Below are 14718 nucleotides of genomic sequence, written 5' to 3' on the forward strand. Positions count from 1 at the left end.
ATTTCATAGAAAAAATCCTGGAATTAGACAACACCCTGGAGACTAAATCTAGTCGGTCAACAATCTGGACCGCCGCAAGTTTATTACACAAATCCTGCCAGGCTGTCAACCTCGCCCCAATGATGACTCTCCTAAAAGCAATATTCGGCCGAGTGGCATTTAACACCTCAGCAACGGAAGCGTGGAGATTAGTCGGAATCCGATATAAGGATGGATATTGGTCCTTAAGGGCAGCATGCCCCAGCCACCTATCACCCCAAAAGTTCACCACCAAACCACAATTGACAGTGAACGCCACATGAGGAAAGAAGTATTCTCGCATATGCAGCAACCCCTTCCCAAAAGGAGAATCAGACGCCCTTACAGAGACCTGAGACAGAGTTTTAGCATAGAGATATTTATTACGGATCAACTCCAGCCACAACCCTTCTCCGTCCAAAATCTTGAACAACCATTTTCTCAAAAGAAAAATGTTTTTTATCTCCAAATTCTCGACCCCGAGGCCACCTTTATCACGGGGCCGAAAAATCACATCCCACATAGCCAATCTATACTTTTGCTTTTGCTCATCACATTGCCAAAAGAATCGAGATCGATAAAAATCTAAACGTGACCCCCTTTGGGACCTCAAAAAAGGACGTTAGAAACATAGGTAAACTAGGAAGAACAAAATTAATTAAGACCAATCTGCCTCCACTAGAAAGGAGCTTTCCTTTCCAACTGCTAAGCTTATTTTCAAAGCGATCCTCGACACGTTTCCATTCTTAATTCAACAGCTTCCGATAGTGAGTCGGGATCCCAAGATATCGGATGGGAAATGATCCAACCCCGCACCCAAATAATTGCATGTATTGAGCCTCAAAATCTTTAGCTTGCCCAAAACCAAAAAAATCGCTCTTATGAAAGTTTATTTTTAAGCCAGACAATTTCTCAAAGACACACAGGAGCATCTTAAGATATTTGGCCTGCTCTATATCATGGTCTAAAAAATAACTATGTCATCGGCATACTGAAGAATAGAAACCCCACCATCAACCAGATGGGGAACTACGCCGTTCAACCGAACACACATCTTAGCACGCTAAATAAGAACTACCAAAATGTCAGCGACAATGTTGAACCTAACCGGGGACAAGGGATCCCCTTGGCGCAAGCCTTTCCTAGTTTGGAAGAAATGGCCAATGTCGTCATTAATCTTAATACCGACACTGCCACCCTTCACCAAGCCATCGATCCAACCACACCACTTATCAGCAAAGCCTTTATTTCAAGAACTTGCTGTAAGAAGGACCAATTAACTTGATCGTAAGCCTTCTCAAAATCAATTTTAAAGATAACACCATCCAACTGTTACAACATTAATAAATGGCCGATATTGTTGGATGCATCCTCCTTTTTCGGAAGCAGGGTAATAATCTCAAAGTTTATCTTAAAAATTGGAAGAATACCCGCATGGAAGTCAGCAAAGAGAGCCATCAAATCCTCTTTTATAACCTCCAAAAGTGTCGTAGCACGGGGCTTTGACACCGGGGATGCGCGGGCACCCCCTTTTTGGTTCGGCAGTGGGTGACGGGGATCGCTTCGGCGATCGCCGGCGGGGCCAATGCGAAGCGCGCCAACACACAATGAACACGAGCGCGCGTTTTACCCAGGTTCGGGCCACCCAGAGGTGTAAAACCCTACGTCCTGCTTGTCTGAGCTTGTATTGACAGGAGAACAAGTGCTTACAGGTTGCTGGGGGGAGCCCCGGGGGCTCTCTTTTTGGCTAAGTGTCCTTTGCTACTTTGGGCTACTGCTAGTGGTACTACGAGTTGGTTCAGCGAACCCCCTGACCGTTGGCGGGGGTCCTCTTTTTATAGCCAAGGGGATACCACAGGTGTCACGGTGCATGGTTTACAAGTGGCGAGCAGGGAGCTCGGGCAGCTCCTCCTCGGTGCACTGGCATACATGCAAGAATACTAGCCCTGTCACTAGGGGTCTAAAGGTCTAAAAACTACTCTTGAGCAGTCACTGTTTGCTTGACTTGACGGGGAATCCCCTTTCTGTCGGCTCATTAAATGCGCCGCGCGTCTCACTCCTTGTCCTGACGAACCCTGCGCACAGGGTGCCTGCCGCGCGCCCACGTGGCGTCGCTGTTCTGCTTGCTCGGTCCCGCTCTCGCAACGGAAACCTGCGCCCGGGAACGCCCCTCCCGGCAAGTAGCTTTCCGGGAGGTGCCCAGGCGGGAATTCTCCCCCGAAGCCCCGCTAGCCCTGCCGGGCTGGTAGCTTGCCGGACAGCTTGTACACTGCCGCCCGGGGTGTGATCCTCCCAAGGGGCAGGCGAGGCGACCCACGTGTCGTGCAGTGGTGGTACCCCGGGTGCCACTGGTGCGACAAAAAGCCGCTGGAAAAATTCAGCAGGGAATCCATTTGGCCCCCTGCCTTATTGTGCTCCATCTGGAAAACAACCAGACGAACCTCCTCCTCAGTAAAAGGTGTCGTGAGAATATTATTCTCCTCCGCACAGACACGAGGAAAATCAAGAACCATCGCCTCATCCAAGGATACATTACTTAACTCGGAGGGACCAAAAGGCTGCTTATAAAAAGTAGTGACGTACTGTGCATAGTTAGAAAACAGGGAAGATAGAATAATTTTCCGTGGGTAAACCTTCCCCAGCCTGCCTCATATTTATACTCATCAAGGGATAAGGATTACATGCTGATTACAAGGGATGAGAACAAAGGTTGTTGTGTTGCCGGATATGCTACAGTAGACACATACGGCAACAACTATACAAAGCTCTACCTAACTCTGTTAGGATCTACTTCGGTTAACATTCCCCCTCAATGTCAACCGGTTGTGAGGTTGAGATTGTGCCGAAGTTGCTCTAGAATCTGCTTGGTGACTGGTTTGGTGAAGGCGCCAGCTACCTGATCTGCAGATGAGACGAAGCGCACCTCCAATGCTCCCATTGCAACCTTCTCTCCGACGAAATGAAAATCCACTTCAATGTGCTTCGTCCGAGCATGGAAGACAGGATTCGCAGTGAGATATGTTGCTCCAAGGTTGTCACACCACAACACGGGAGCTCGATGCTGCGGCACGCGTAGTTCCTTCAAAAGAGACTGCACCCAGGTTGCCTCAGCCGTGCCATTTGCCAGAGCTTTGTATTCAGCTTCAGTAGAAGATCGAGACACAGTCGGTTTCTTTTGGGCACTCCATGAGATGAGATTGGGGCCGAAGAACACTACAAACCCTCCAGTGGATCTGCGATCGTCTCCACAGCCTGCCCAATCAGCGTCTGAAAACACGCTTAGCAAAGTGGAGCTTGACCGCTTGATAGTTAGCCCGGTTGTCGTCGCACGGGGCTCCGACACCGGGGGTGCGCGGGCACCCCCTTTTAGGTTCAGCAGTGGGCTACGGGGATCGCTCCGGCGATCGCCGGCGAGGCCAATGCAAAGCGTAAGAATGCAATGAACACGAGAACGTTTTTACCCAGGTTCGGGCCACCTTGCGGTGTAAAACCCTACGTCCTGCTTGTCTGAGCTCGCATTATCGCAAGATCGAGTGTTTACAGGTTGCCGGGGAAGGGTCCCCGGGTGTTCTCTTTTTGGCTAAGTGCTCCTTGATACTTTTAGCTACTACTAGTGGTGAACTGCTTGTTGGTTGAATGAACCAGCGAACGAACAAACGAACCAACCCTTTGACCGTTGGCAGGGGTCCTCCTTTTATAGCCAAGGGGATACCACAGGTGCCACGGTGCATGGATTACAAGTGGCGAGCAAGGAGCTTGGGCAGCTCCTCCTCAGTGCGCTGGCATGCATGCATGAACTCCAACCCTGCGAGTAGGGGTCTAAGGCCTAAGAACTAGCCCTGGGCAGCCATTGTTTGCCTGACTAGACGGATAACACCCCTCCTGTCGGCTCATTAAATGCACCGTGCGCCTCACTCCTTGTCCTGACGATCCGGCACACCGGGCGCCTGCCGCGCGTCCACGTGGCGCTGCTGCTCTGTTCGCTCTGCCCCGTCCTCGCGGCGGAAACTTGTGGCCGGGAACGCCCCCTCCCGGCAAGTGCCTTCCCGGGAGGTGCCCAGGCGGGATTATTCCCCGAAGCCCTGCTAGCCCTGCCGGGCAGCCTGCACGTTGTCTCCCGGGGTGAGGTCCTTCCGGGAACCCAGCGATGCGACCCACGCGTCGTGCAGCGGTGGCAACTCGGGTGCCACTGGTGCGACACCGGTGGAGACTGTGCCTTTGACAAAACGCAGAATGCACTTCATGGCCTCCCAGTGCACATCAGTAGGCTGTGACAGGTACTGGCAAGCCTTGTTGACAGCATAGGATAGATCCGGCTGCGTGAGAGTAAGATACTGTAGGGCACCAACAGTACTGCAGTAGCGAAAAGCATCATCTTCTCCAAGAGAACGACCAGATTCTTTAGTGAGTTTCTCCTGAACGCACATTGGGGTTGAAATGGGCTTGCAATTCATATGAGTGCGTCACAGAAGGTCAAGGGCATACTTCTGCTGAGTAAGACAGATTCCTCCTGAATTGTGAACCATTTCAATCCCAAGGAAGTAGCTCAGGCGACCAAGATCCTTGACCGGAAACGATGCTAACAGATGCCGCAAGAGACCAGTCAGAGCAGTGGAAGAAGAGCTGGCGATGACAATGTCATCAACATATACCAACATGTAGATGGTAACTCCATCCTGACAGAAAATGAAGAGAGATGTGTCGACAGAGGACGGCATGAATCCCAACTGCTGCAATCTATCACTGAGGCGAGAGTACCAGGCACGCGGTGACTGCTTGAGGCCGTACAAGGACTTGTGAAGCTTGCACACATAATCAGCTTTGGTAGGGTCCTGAAAAACTAGGAGGTTGCTGCATATACGCCGTCTCAGTCAGAATGCCATGCAGGAAGGCGTTGATGATGTCGATATGGTGAAGAGCCCATCCACGGGAGAGAGCGAGGGAGAGCACAAGGCGCACGGTAGCCGGTTTGACGACGGGAGAGAATGTGTCGGAGTAATCAATCCCATGGCGCTGTGTGAAGCCTTTAGCAACCAGGCGAGCCTTGAGCTTATCCAGAGAGCCATCGGCCTTGTGCTTTACCTTGAATACCCACTTGCAGCCGATGACATTTTGCCCAAGCGGTCAAGGGACAAGAGTCCATGTGCGATTCTCAAGAAGGGCAGAGAACTCAGCCTCCATGGTAGGCCGCCAGTGGGCATCGGCGAGAGCAGCGCGATAAGATGTGGGCTCGACAAAGAATGCTCGGCGACGAGGATCATAGCACACCGTGCCATCAGTCGGGACCAATGTCTTGGAGATGTTGTTACGCAGGCGCGTCCAGACGCGGTCTGCCGCGGTAGGAATGTGCGTGGCAGGGGCTACCGCGGCAGGATCCGACCCAGCCGAGTCAGCCTGGTCTGCAGGGTGATTGCCGCGAGAGGAGCCCGACGTGCCGGAAGTCGAGTCCGATGAGCTGGATGGTGCGCCTTGCCCTGTACCTGTGGCAGGAAGATCACTACTAGAAGTAGGATTAGCAAGGTGAGAAACATCATAACGCCGCATGTGATCATCAACAATTACTGGCTCGGTTAGAGGAAATATAGAGGTGGGTGTCATGGGAGGTGGAGCCGGGGAGGATGGGGAGGAAAAAGGATAAACTTCCTCATTGAAGATGACATCACGGGAGATGTAGATACGCCCACTCGTCCGATCTAAACACTTATACCCCTTATGCATGGAGCTATAGCCGAGAAAGATACATTGCCGGGACCGAAATTCTAACTTCCGATCATTATAGGGGCGCAAGTTGGGCCAACAAGAGCAACCAAAAGAGTGGAGAAAGGTATAATCGGGGCGCTCATTGAAGAGGCGAGTAATGGGGGCCGAATGACCAAGGACTCGGGTAGGCATGCGATTGATTAGGTAAAACGCAGCTAGGAAAGCTTCATCCCAGAAGCGAACAGGCAGAGAGGAGTGAGCAAGGAGAGCGATGCCGGTTTCAACTAGGTGCCGATGCTTTCGCTCGGCAATCCCATTTTGTTGAGAAGTGTGTGGGCAAGAAACACGATGGGAAATCCCTTCTCTCATGAAGTACTGAGAGAGGCGATGATACTCTACCCCCCAATCGGATTGGAACGTTTTGTGTTTGGCATTTAACTGTCATTCGGCAAGCTTTTGGAAGTTGTAGAAAACTCGTTCTACGTCAGATTTTCGCTTGAGGAGGTAGATCCAGGTGAACCTACTATAGTCATCCACAAAACTAACGTAGTATTTGTATCCACCAACAGAGGTGATGGCTGGTCCCCAAACATCAGAATGAACAAGCTCAAGAGGCATACGAGACACATGAGAAGACTCACGAAAAGGTAATTGGGGCACTTTGGCACGTTGACACGCATCACAAATACTAGATTGGTTTGAGGGTGCACAAGCAAATTTGTTCTCTCTAAGAATAGAATCAACGACACTTTTGGAGGGATGACCTAATCTTCGATGCCACAGATCTGATGTGATCTTGGCGCTGGACAAAGCACGACGAGGCGACACGGTAGGAAAGGAACTTGGCTTGAGGCTTGGCACCGGGTAGAGACCTCTCCGACTTCTACCGCACAGCAGGATTGCCCTCGTTGCTTGGTCCTTCACGCAAAAAGAATTAGGATGGAGTTCAACAAAAGCATTATTATCAAAAGCAAATTTGTTGGCAGAGAGAAGGTGTTAGTTAATGTGTGGAACATGAAGAACATTACGAAGGTGTAAAGGTTTGGACAAGCCAGAAATTATTGAATGACCAACATGGGAGATGTTCAAACCTGCTCCATTGGCGACCTGCACCTGGTCCTTGCCGCCATAGCGTTCGTGGACTGTAAGGCGATCAAGATCACTCGTCAGGTGATCCGTGGCCCCACTATCCAGCTACAAGTTGTTGTCGACGGAGTAGCCGTCAGTGTTGACGGCGTTGCCAGAGTGCTCACAATTCTCCTCAGGCTGGTAGGAGTGGTTGAAGCGCTAGCAGCAGTGGAGAGCGTCGTGGCCGAGTTTGGAGCAAACTTGGCACTTGAGATTGCTCCTCCCTTTGCCGTTGCCGTTGCCGCGGTTGCGCGACTGCTGCTGGCCACGCTTCTGTCCACCTCCTTGTCCACAGTTCTGTCCACCGCGGTAGGGATCGTTCCTGCGGGAGACGGAGTTGGCAGAGGAGGAGTGGATGTTGGTGGCGGCGTTCTGCTGCTCCAGGCGAAGCTCGGCACTGCGGAAGTGCGCGTAGAAGCTGCCGAGAGTCACGGCCTCGTCCTTGGTGGTGAGGGACGTGACCAGTGGCTCATACATGTAACCGGGCGTCTCTTCGTTAGAGAGGGGCTTGCCAATGGATGCCATCGCATCGGCTAGCCCCTTTATCTTGTTGAAGTATTCTGAGGCCATCAGATCCTTCTTCTTCAGGTTGGAGAGTTGGTAGCGTAGATGCATGACGCGGCCACGGTTTTGCGCCGCAAAGGACTCGTGGAGCGCCTCCCACACGGCGTGAGAAGTAGTGAGCTGCGTCATCTGACCGAGGATATCCTCAGTCATGGAGGCAAGAAGCGCAATCATAACCAGCTGATCTTGCTGGTACCAGCGCAGAAAGGCCGGGTTGGCAAGCTGTCGGGCGTCATCTTCTTCGCCCTCTAGGATGGTCTAGGCAGGTGCCGTCGACGTACCCGCAGAGCTGCTGCGCCCGCAAGACAGGGACGGCTTGGGTTTTCCAGAGAAGGAAGTTGTCGCGGTGAGGCGCACAATGATGAGATTGGTGATGGCAAAGATGGAGGCAGGTGGAGAAGTGGTAGCATCAGGCTGGTTGACAATACCACCAGCAGCGGCAGCGACGGCGGCGGCAGCACCAAGAACCATGGTGAGCGAGATTGGATCTAAGCTCTGATACCAAGTTAGAAAACAGGGAAGATAGAATAATTTGCCGTGGGTAAACCTTCCCCAGCCTACCTCATATTTATACTCATCAAGGGATAAGGATTACATGCTGATTACAAGGGATAACAACAAAGGTTGTTGTGTTGCCGGATATGCTATAGTAGATACATACGGCAACAACTATATAAAGCTATACCTAACTCTATTAGGATCTACTTCGGTTAACATGCATCACCAACAAAAGTACCCTCTTCTTGTTCTAACTGAAAAATACGCTTCTTGAGATGTTTACCATTCACCACCAGATGGAAGTACCGTGCATTACTATCCCCGTTACGAACACTGTTCACCTAATCCATGTGAGACCACTTTGTTTTCTCATCTCTGTATAGACGAGCCTCGCTTAGCCTCCCAATCATCGCGAGACAATCTGCTCGGCCCGAATGTACACAAATATATATGTGCATACACGGAGTAATAGTTTTATCTATTATATACTAAAAGCAATATGAGGGGTATCGAGAGGAGGCTTCACGTTGATCCACATCATCAGAATTATACGGGCCGTTGGATATGAGAGTAGTAGCAACCCAACCGTTAGATCTACATGACACATAAATTTTCTTTTAAATCACGTGAACGTGAAACAATCTGATCTCTCCGGCCTCCCCTATATCGATATCTTTAACCTTAACGAACTCTGACAGTATCTTTTTCTTCAAAACAAATCGTACTATTTTTAACTTGGCCGCAATGCCCTGAAGGTAAATCCCAAGCCCCCCTCGGCCCCTCCCCATCGCACATCACATCGTGTCCTCCACCGATCTCTCCGGCCTCCCCGTCCGAGGAGAGCTAGCTCGCGAGCCATTAGAGGAATCCTACGGTGGCCAGGCCAAAGGTCTTTGTAATCACACATAATGGTTCCTGTACGGATGGTCCAGTGGAACTAGAATAAAGCATGTACTGCTTAATTTCCTGCTCCGTATTTGTGTTCACGGAAACGAATGCATGGTCCTTAAGCTGCTTCGTTTAAGTAATTGTATCTTGGTATTGTATTAAGAACAAAAAAAAAATACTTCCTTCAACCCATATTATTTATCAAAATATTATATATATCCAGACGCTTTTTAATCATAGATACATCGGAAGAATGTCCTCCTTTTCGAAAAACATAGATACATCCATACTAATTTGGACAAATTTGAGATAAGCAATATGGGTCGGAGGGAGTAGTACTATTCACGTTCCGGCTGTGTACATTTAAAATTATTCGAGTACCGGTCCTCAAGAGTAGCCATTTATTCATAGTGAGCTGAACTCTGTCAGTTATAACCTACTCCCTTCGTCCCATATTAAGTGTCTCAAAATTGCCGAGATATGAATGTATCTATACCTAAAAGTGTCACTTAATATGGGACGGATTGAGTATATTTTTGCAGGAGTGGGTTATTACTGGGTATTACAAAAAAAACTTTAGCAAGTACCTACGTTCTTAATGTAAATACAAAAAGTTTTAACTTTGTCCTAAGTCAAACTTCTTAAACTTTGACCAAGTTTGTAGCAAAAATATATCAACACCTAGAATATGAAATAAGTATACTATGAAAATATATATCGTGATAGATTTAGCAAAAACTAATTTATATTTGTAGATGTTGGTAGATTTTTCTATAACTTGATCAAAAATTAAGAAGTTTGACTTATGACAAACTTAGAACTTTTTACAACTAAAAACGAAGTATATATCAATACATGACCGCCAATTTTAACTTTGTTTACTAATTAACACCAATACTTGACCCCCAAATTTTAACTTTGATTACTAATTAACATCATGTAGTAGCGACTGGTTGGCTAATGAAAAAAAAAACTTACTAATCAAAAACGCCTACAAGCAGACAAAAACAAACATGGTGATTTATTTAAAAAAATATCAGCTACAAATATAGTCTGACATACATACCACCTATCAATCCAAACAAATGATTGACCATTTCAATACGTGAACTTTAATTTTTTGTGTACATATATGATTTATATACCACGAATGATCAATTCGTCTTGGCCAGTGATTGTCATCTCACAAATCTTCTGGACTATATATATCTAGATGCACAACTAAATATCGTACAAACAATCAATTAGTTTGGACGCAAATATTGATCGACCAACCAAGCTCGCATTTTAAACTTAAAATTGTGAATTGCGATCTGAAACACATAAAAATAAAAAGTTGTGCCATATTAAAAACTTGGTATAATTTCGTACTTCTACGTGCAGTGTGATTAGTTACATCTACTTTTCTATATGTATGTATTTTAGCTGATCTCCTTTATATCGATTAATATCCAAACTTCATTTGAATGTATATGGTTTAGTGAGTTCATTAGTTCTGTGTTTGTAGCAATCATCATGCTCATGATGCACACATTTTTCTTCTGCTCCAATAGCACATATAAGTGGCACACATTTTATATATTTAGTGTCTTTTAAAATTGTACATCAAAACATCAGTAAAGATGTTTCACCACGCTAGTTTAGATAAAAAAGAAAGATACCGGTCTTTACCTTGCATCAACTCGATGCAAGAGGTCAAGTCATTACACGGAGGGTACGTAGTAGTAGTCACGACAGAATGCTTATTGCTTGCGCGGGACACCACGCTAGTTTAGATAAAAAAAGAAAGATACCAGTCTTTACCTTGCATCAACTCGATGCAAGAGGTCAAGCCATTACACGCAGGGTACTTATAGTAGTAGTCACGACGGAGTGCTTATTGCAATTACTAGCGATTTAACATCGACCACTGAAAGCGATCTCACTGTTATTCTCTCTGCATCCATGCGTCAAGCTACTGATCAGCTAGCCGCCCCACAGGGAACAGCTGCAGCGCCTTGGCTCCCGTCACCATGCCCTTCACCGTCTTGTCCTCGGCGAAGAGCACGACCCCCACCGTGTTGGCCGCCTTCTCCTCCGTGTCCACGCCCATCTTCTCCGCCTTGGCCTTCGTCAGCCCGCCTTTCTCCCCCACGAACCCAACCGGCGGCCGCGCGTCCGTCCTCAGCAGCGCGGCGGACAGGTCGCTCCACCCGTTCACCTGCTCCTTCATCAGCGCCGTGATCACGCCGCTCTTCGTCCCGGCGACCTTGGGGTGCATCAGGCCGGCCACGAACGCCGACACGGTCACGAAACGCGTGGCCTCGTTGACCATGAGCAGCAGCGTCGCCAGCATCTTCCCCGCCTGCTTCTGCTTCGCCTCGGAGCCCTTGTCGGCCCTGCGGCGTCCGGCGAGCACGTTCACGGCCTCCGTCATCTGCTGCGGGCCGAGCTCGACCCGGACCATCGCGTCCGTCTCGCCGAGGAGGTCGCTGTAGGATCCGCCGAACCCCATGTACGTGGCTCCCGGGATGAACCCCTGGGTGAGCTCCCACCACGTGTTGTCGCTGCTCCGGAAGCCCTCCAGGTAGAGGTTGTCGGCGCGGATGGCGAGCGTGAGGGTGGTTGTCTGCGTCGTCCGGAGCACGACGTGGAACCACCAGCGCGGCGGCACGGTTTCGTCGAACGGCGGGAGGACGGGGCGGTTGTGGGAGAAGTGGCCCCGTTTGCCAAACCTTCGGCGGAGGTCGTCGATGAAGCTGCCGTAGGTCTCACTGCTCTTGAGGTCGAACGTCACGGTGAAGAGCGGGTTCATCGCCATGGAAATAGATGGATGTGCTCGCTGACGCTCTTCAATTCGTTGGAGCACTGCCCTGTCCTGTCCCTGTCCGGTACTCAGGTATGCTTGAAGCAGCAGAAGCTCCTGATTCAAGAGAGGACCCTGATAACAAGAGTAACAAATTGGCGATGAATTTATAAGCAACCTATGCTTGCTACAATTGCTAGTCAAAAGAGAAGAAGCCAACTTTGATTTACCTGAGAGGGTGGTTGGTCAGTGGACGTCTCTGTCGACTAGCGAAGAAAATTCTCGGCGTAGAATGGGTCAACAGATACAGCGAGCTAGGATATGGCTTGCTTAATTTTCACAAGGGTCTGAGGCTGCTGATTTCACTGCCAGTTGCTTGCTGACAGGTGTATCATCTCGATATTCACACCACAACACTGATTTCACTTCGGCAACTAATGGTGATGGTAATCGTAATGGATACTGACAGCTGCTTTCTCCGTTCCTTTTTATTTTTTGTAAGTATAAGATATTAGCTTTAATCCTATGTCAAATTTCTTTCTTAAAAGTTATTAAATGTATAGAAAAATATAATCTCTCTGTTTCAAAAATTAATTCTTATTTTGTTCGGTTTTGCTATTCAACGGTTGTCTATTTTTCAGTTAGATATCAGTCGACGTGCTAGGCCGTCAGATCTTAATTCAACAATAGTACTCCTACTTGAGAGATGGGAGAGTGGGGATGATCCCCAATAATCCAACGGATTTAATACGTCAACTAAGATTTAATGTCTTTTGTTAAATATCAGGCGACTGAAAAAATAGACACAACCTATTTGGTTTCTTTTGACCAAAGATTACTCCATTGACGTGTGACTTGCGTGAGTACTGGTATCTACGATATCAAATATGAGGAATTTTAAAAAACTAATCTGCAACCAAGGATTACTCCATGGACTGCTTTCTCCGTGGGATTTTTTTTGTCTGTATACTTGAGAAAACTTATTAGTGTTGTCCCGCCGCTGGTGGCAGAGAACCCGGCAAGCTCTCACAAAATGGCGGTGCCACCAGTGTGGGCCCCCAAAATTTAGAAGCCCATTTCTTGTAGGTCAAAACGTTGGAATCAAGGCCCATTTTTGGTCGTGATTAGGCTTGGGCAGTACGGAGTATCCATGAGCGAGCAGAGAGGGATCAAGACAAATAGAGGATTGTATCGGTGTCCTGCCGGAAGGCGATTCCCAGTCTGATTCGTTTTGTGCTCTGACGAGTGACTACATCAGCGAGTAACAACAAACCCAGTCCAGTCTTCAGCCTTGAGATGTTTAATTTCCAATGCATGTACGTCTTATTTCTCCGTATTACTATTTGTGTGTGTGTTTTTTTTAAACAAAACACGACCAACATATATTAATCACCCACGTCAGTCAAATTACAAGTAACACTAAAACTTTCTAATACATCTTCAGGGGCATTTCCAAACATGATGCCGCCCCGGCGGGTTTGACGGCCCCGTTGCGCCAAAAGATGGGCACTGGTATTACAGAGGCGGTCAACTTTCTTAGCGCTACATCCATGGGGCTATAGCAGGATTTTAGCTTCGGCGCCAAACCATGAGGATCTTTCCTTGCCGCCTTGGGCGAGAGAGGAGATGACTCTGTCAGACTCCAAAATGAACGGCTGGTTTAAGTTGGCGTGGCCAAGGCGAAGACCTTCCTTGCAGGCAATGGCCTCAGCCTCAGCAGCACAGCTTACACTGTCAATGAAGCCCCATGCAGCAAAGATGATGTTTCGGTGTTCATCGACAGCACCGCTCTGGTAGTATACAAAGATTAAAATGATGTTTCGCTGGTAGAATAGAAAACGCCGCCGCTCGTTTCCCTCACACAATCTCCAATCTCACATCCCAGCACCGCACGGGGATCGCCGGCCGCTGTCGCGCAGGCCCGCCCGCTGTCGCCGGGGCCAGTTTCGCCGCCGCGGAGTCTTGTCCTGTCGGCCGTCGCCACCGTGGCAAATCCAGGCCACTTCCTCCTCGAACCGCGCCTGCCGCGGCCATCTCCTCGACCAGCGTCGGCGCCTCGCTGGCGCCTCCTTGACCAGCACCGCCAGCCTCGGCACAGGAACGGGGGCATCCGGTTCAGGGCGGAGATTAATTGAGATGGAAAGAGGCATCTCTCTTCCGTGGCTGAGTTCCTTTCCCTCGATTCTCTTCTTCTTCGTACTTTTTGAATCATCTCTTCAATGTTGGCCACTTTGACCCCGACCGATTCGGCTCTCTCGTGGTGTCGTGCCCAATCCGGGAAAGTATTTGTTCGTCCTGTTCATTTTCGGCCGGATCGATCGGGGGCAGTGATCTGGGAGAGGCCTTTGCTGCTCATATCTCTTGTGCCTCGTGTGTATTTATATTTTTCATAATATTTTCCATTCTACGTTGGATCTGAATTTTGTCTACTAGTGCTTGAAGTTTCTGGATTAAGAGTTCCTCTTTGATTTTGCTGGATGCAGTTTGAGGATATGACAATTATTTTTTGAGTTAAAGAGACGTAGTTTTAATGTTAAGAGTTACTTTCATATTATTTTAGACGTAGTTGTCAATGTTAAAAGTTACTTTTGGATGCTCTGCTATGTATTAGATGTAGTTTTAATGTGAAGAGTTACTTTCATATTGTTTTAGATGTAACTGTCAATGTTAAAAGTTAATTTTGGATGCTTTGCTCTTTATCAGATGTAACTTTTATATACTGGAGTAGTTGTAATTTGTGTTTGGACGCAGAATGAACATAGTAATTTGACGTTGATTCTCCTCGTTTTTTATATGCTTTTCAATTTGGACGCAGAATGAACATAGTAATTTGACGTTGATTCTCCTCGTTTTTTATATGCTTTTCAATTTGTCAGAAGTATTTTTTTCATGAAGCTGTATATTTGTGGTACGGATTTTTTTTTCTGGCTTTAAGATCATTTTATGTTGGATATAATTTTTGAGCAAAGCAGATTTCACATATATTAGAGCAGCAGTCACTGAGATGAAAAGAAGGGATGTCGAAAAGGTGACCCAGGCACCCGGTAGAAGAAAGAAAGCGGATATGCTTTGAGTCAAACGTGGGGCTTCGTCTTTCCTGACCCGTGACCTGGTAATAATAGGCTGTCGGAAAGTGA

General features: G+C 48.1%; 1 protein-coding gene across 1 annotated transcript; it reads right to left on the reverse strand.

The window, feature by feature from the left end:
* Nucleotides 1-10441: 10441 nt before the first annotated feature.
* Nucleotides 10442-12013, reverse strand: LOC100843626 (protein synthesis inhibitor I). Its single transcript, XM_003561628.4, has 2 exons — nucleotides 11812-12013; nucleotides 10442-11716 (listed from the first exon to the last, which is right to left on the reverse strand). Exon 2 carries the CDS (start codon nucleotides 11594-11596, stop codon nucleotides 10751-10753), a length of 846 nt encoding a protein of 281 aa, XP_003561676.1. The 5' UTR covers nucleotides 11597-11716; nucleotides 11812-12013; the 3' UTR covers nucleotides 10442-10750.
* Nucleotides 12014-14718: the final 2705 nt, after the last annotated feature.

Source organism: Brachypodium distachyon, chromosome 1 (assembly GCF_000005505.3).
Source record: "Brachypodium distachyon strain Bd21 chromosome 1, Brachypodium_distachyon_v3.0, whole genome shotgun sequence".
Taxonomy (NCBI): Eukaryota; Viridiplantae; Streptophyta; class Magnoliopsida; order Poales; family Poaceae; genus Brachypodium; species Brachypodium distachyon.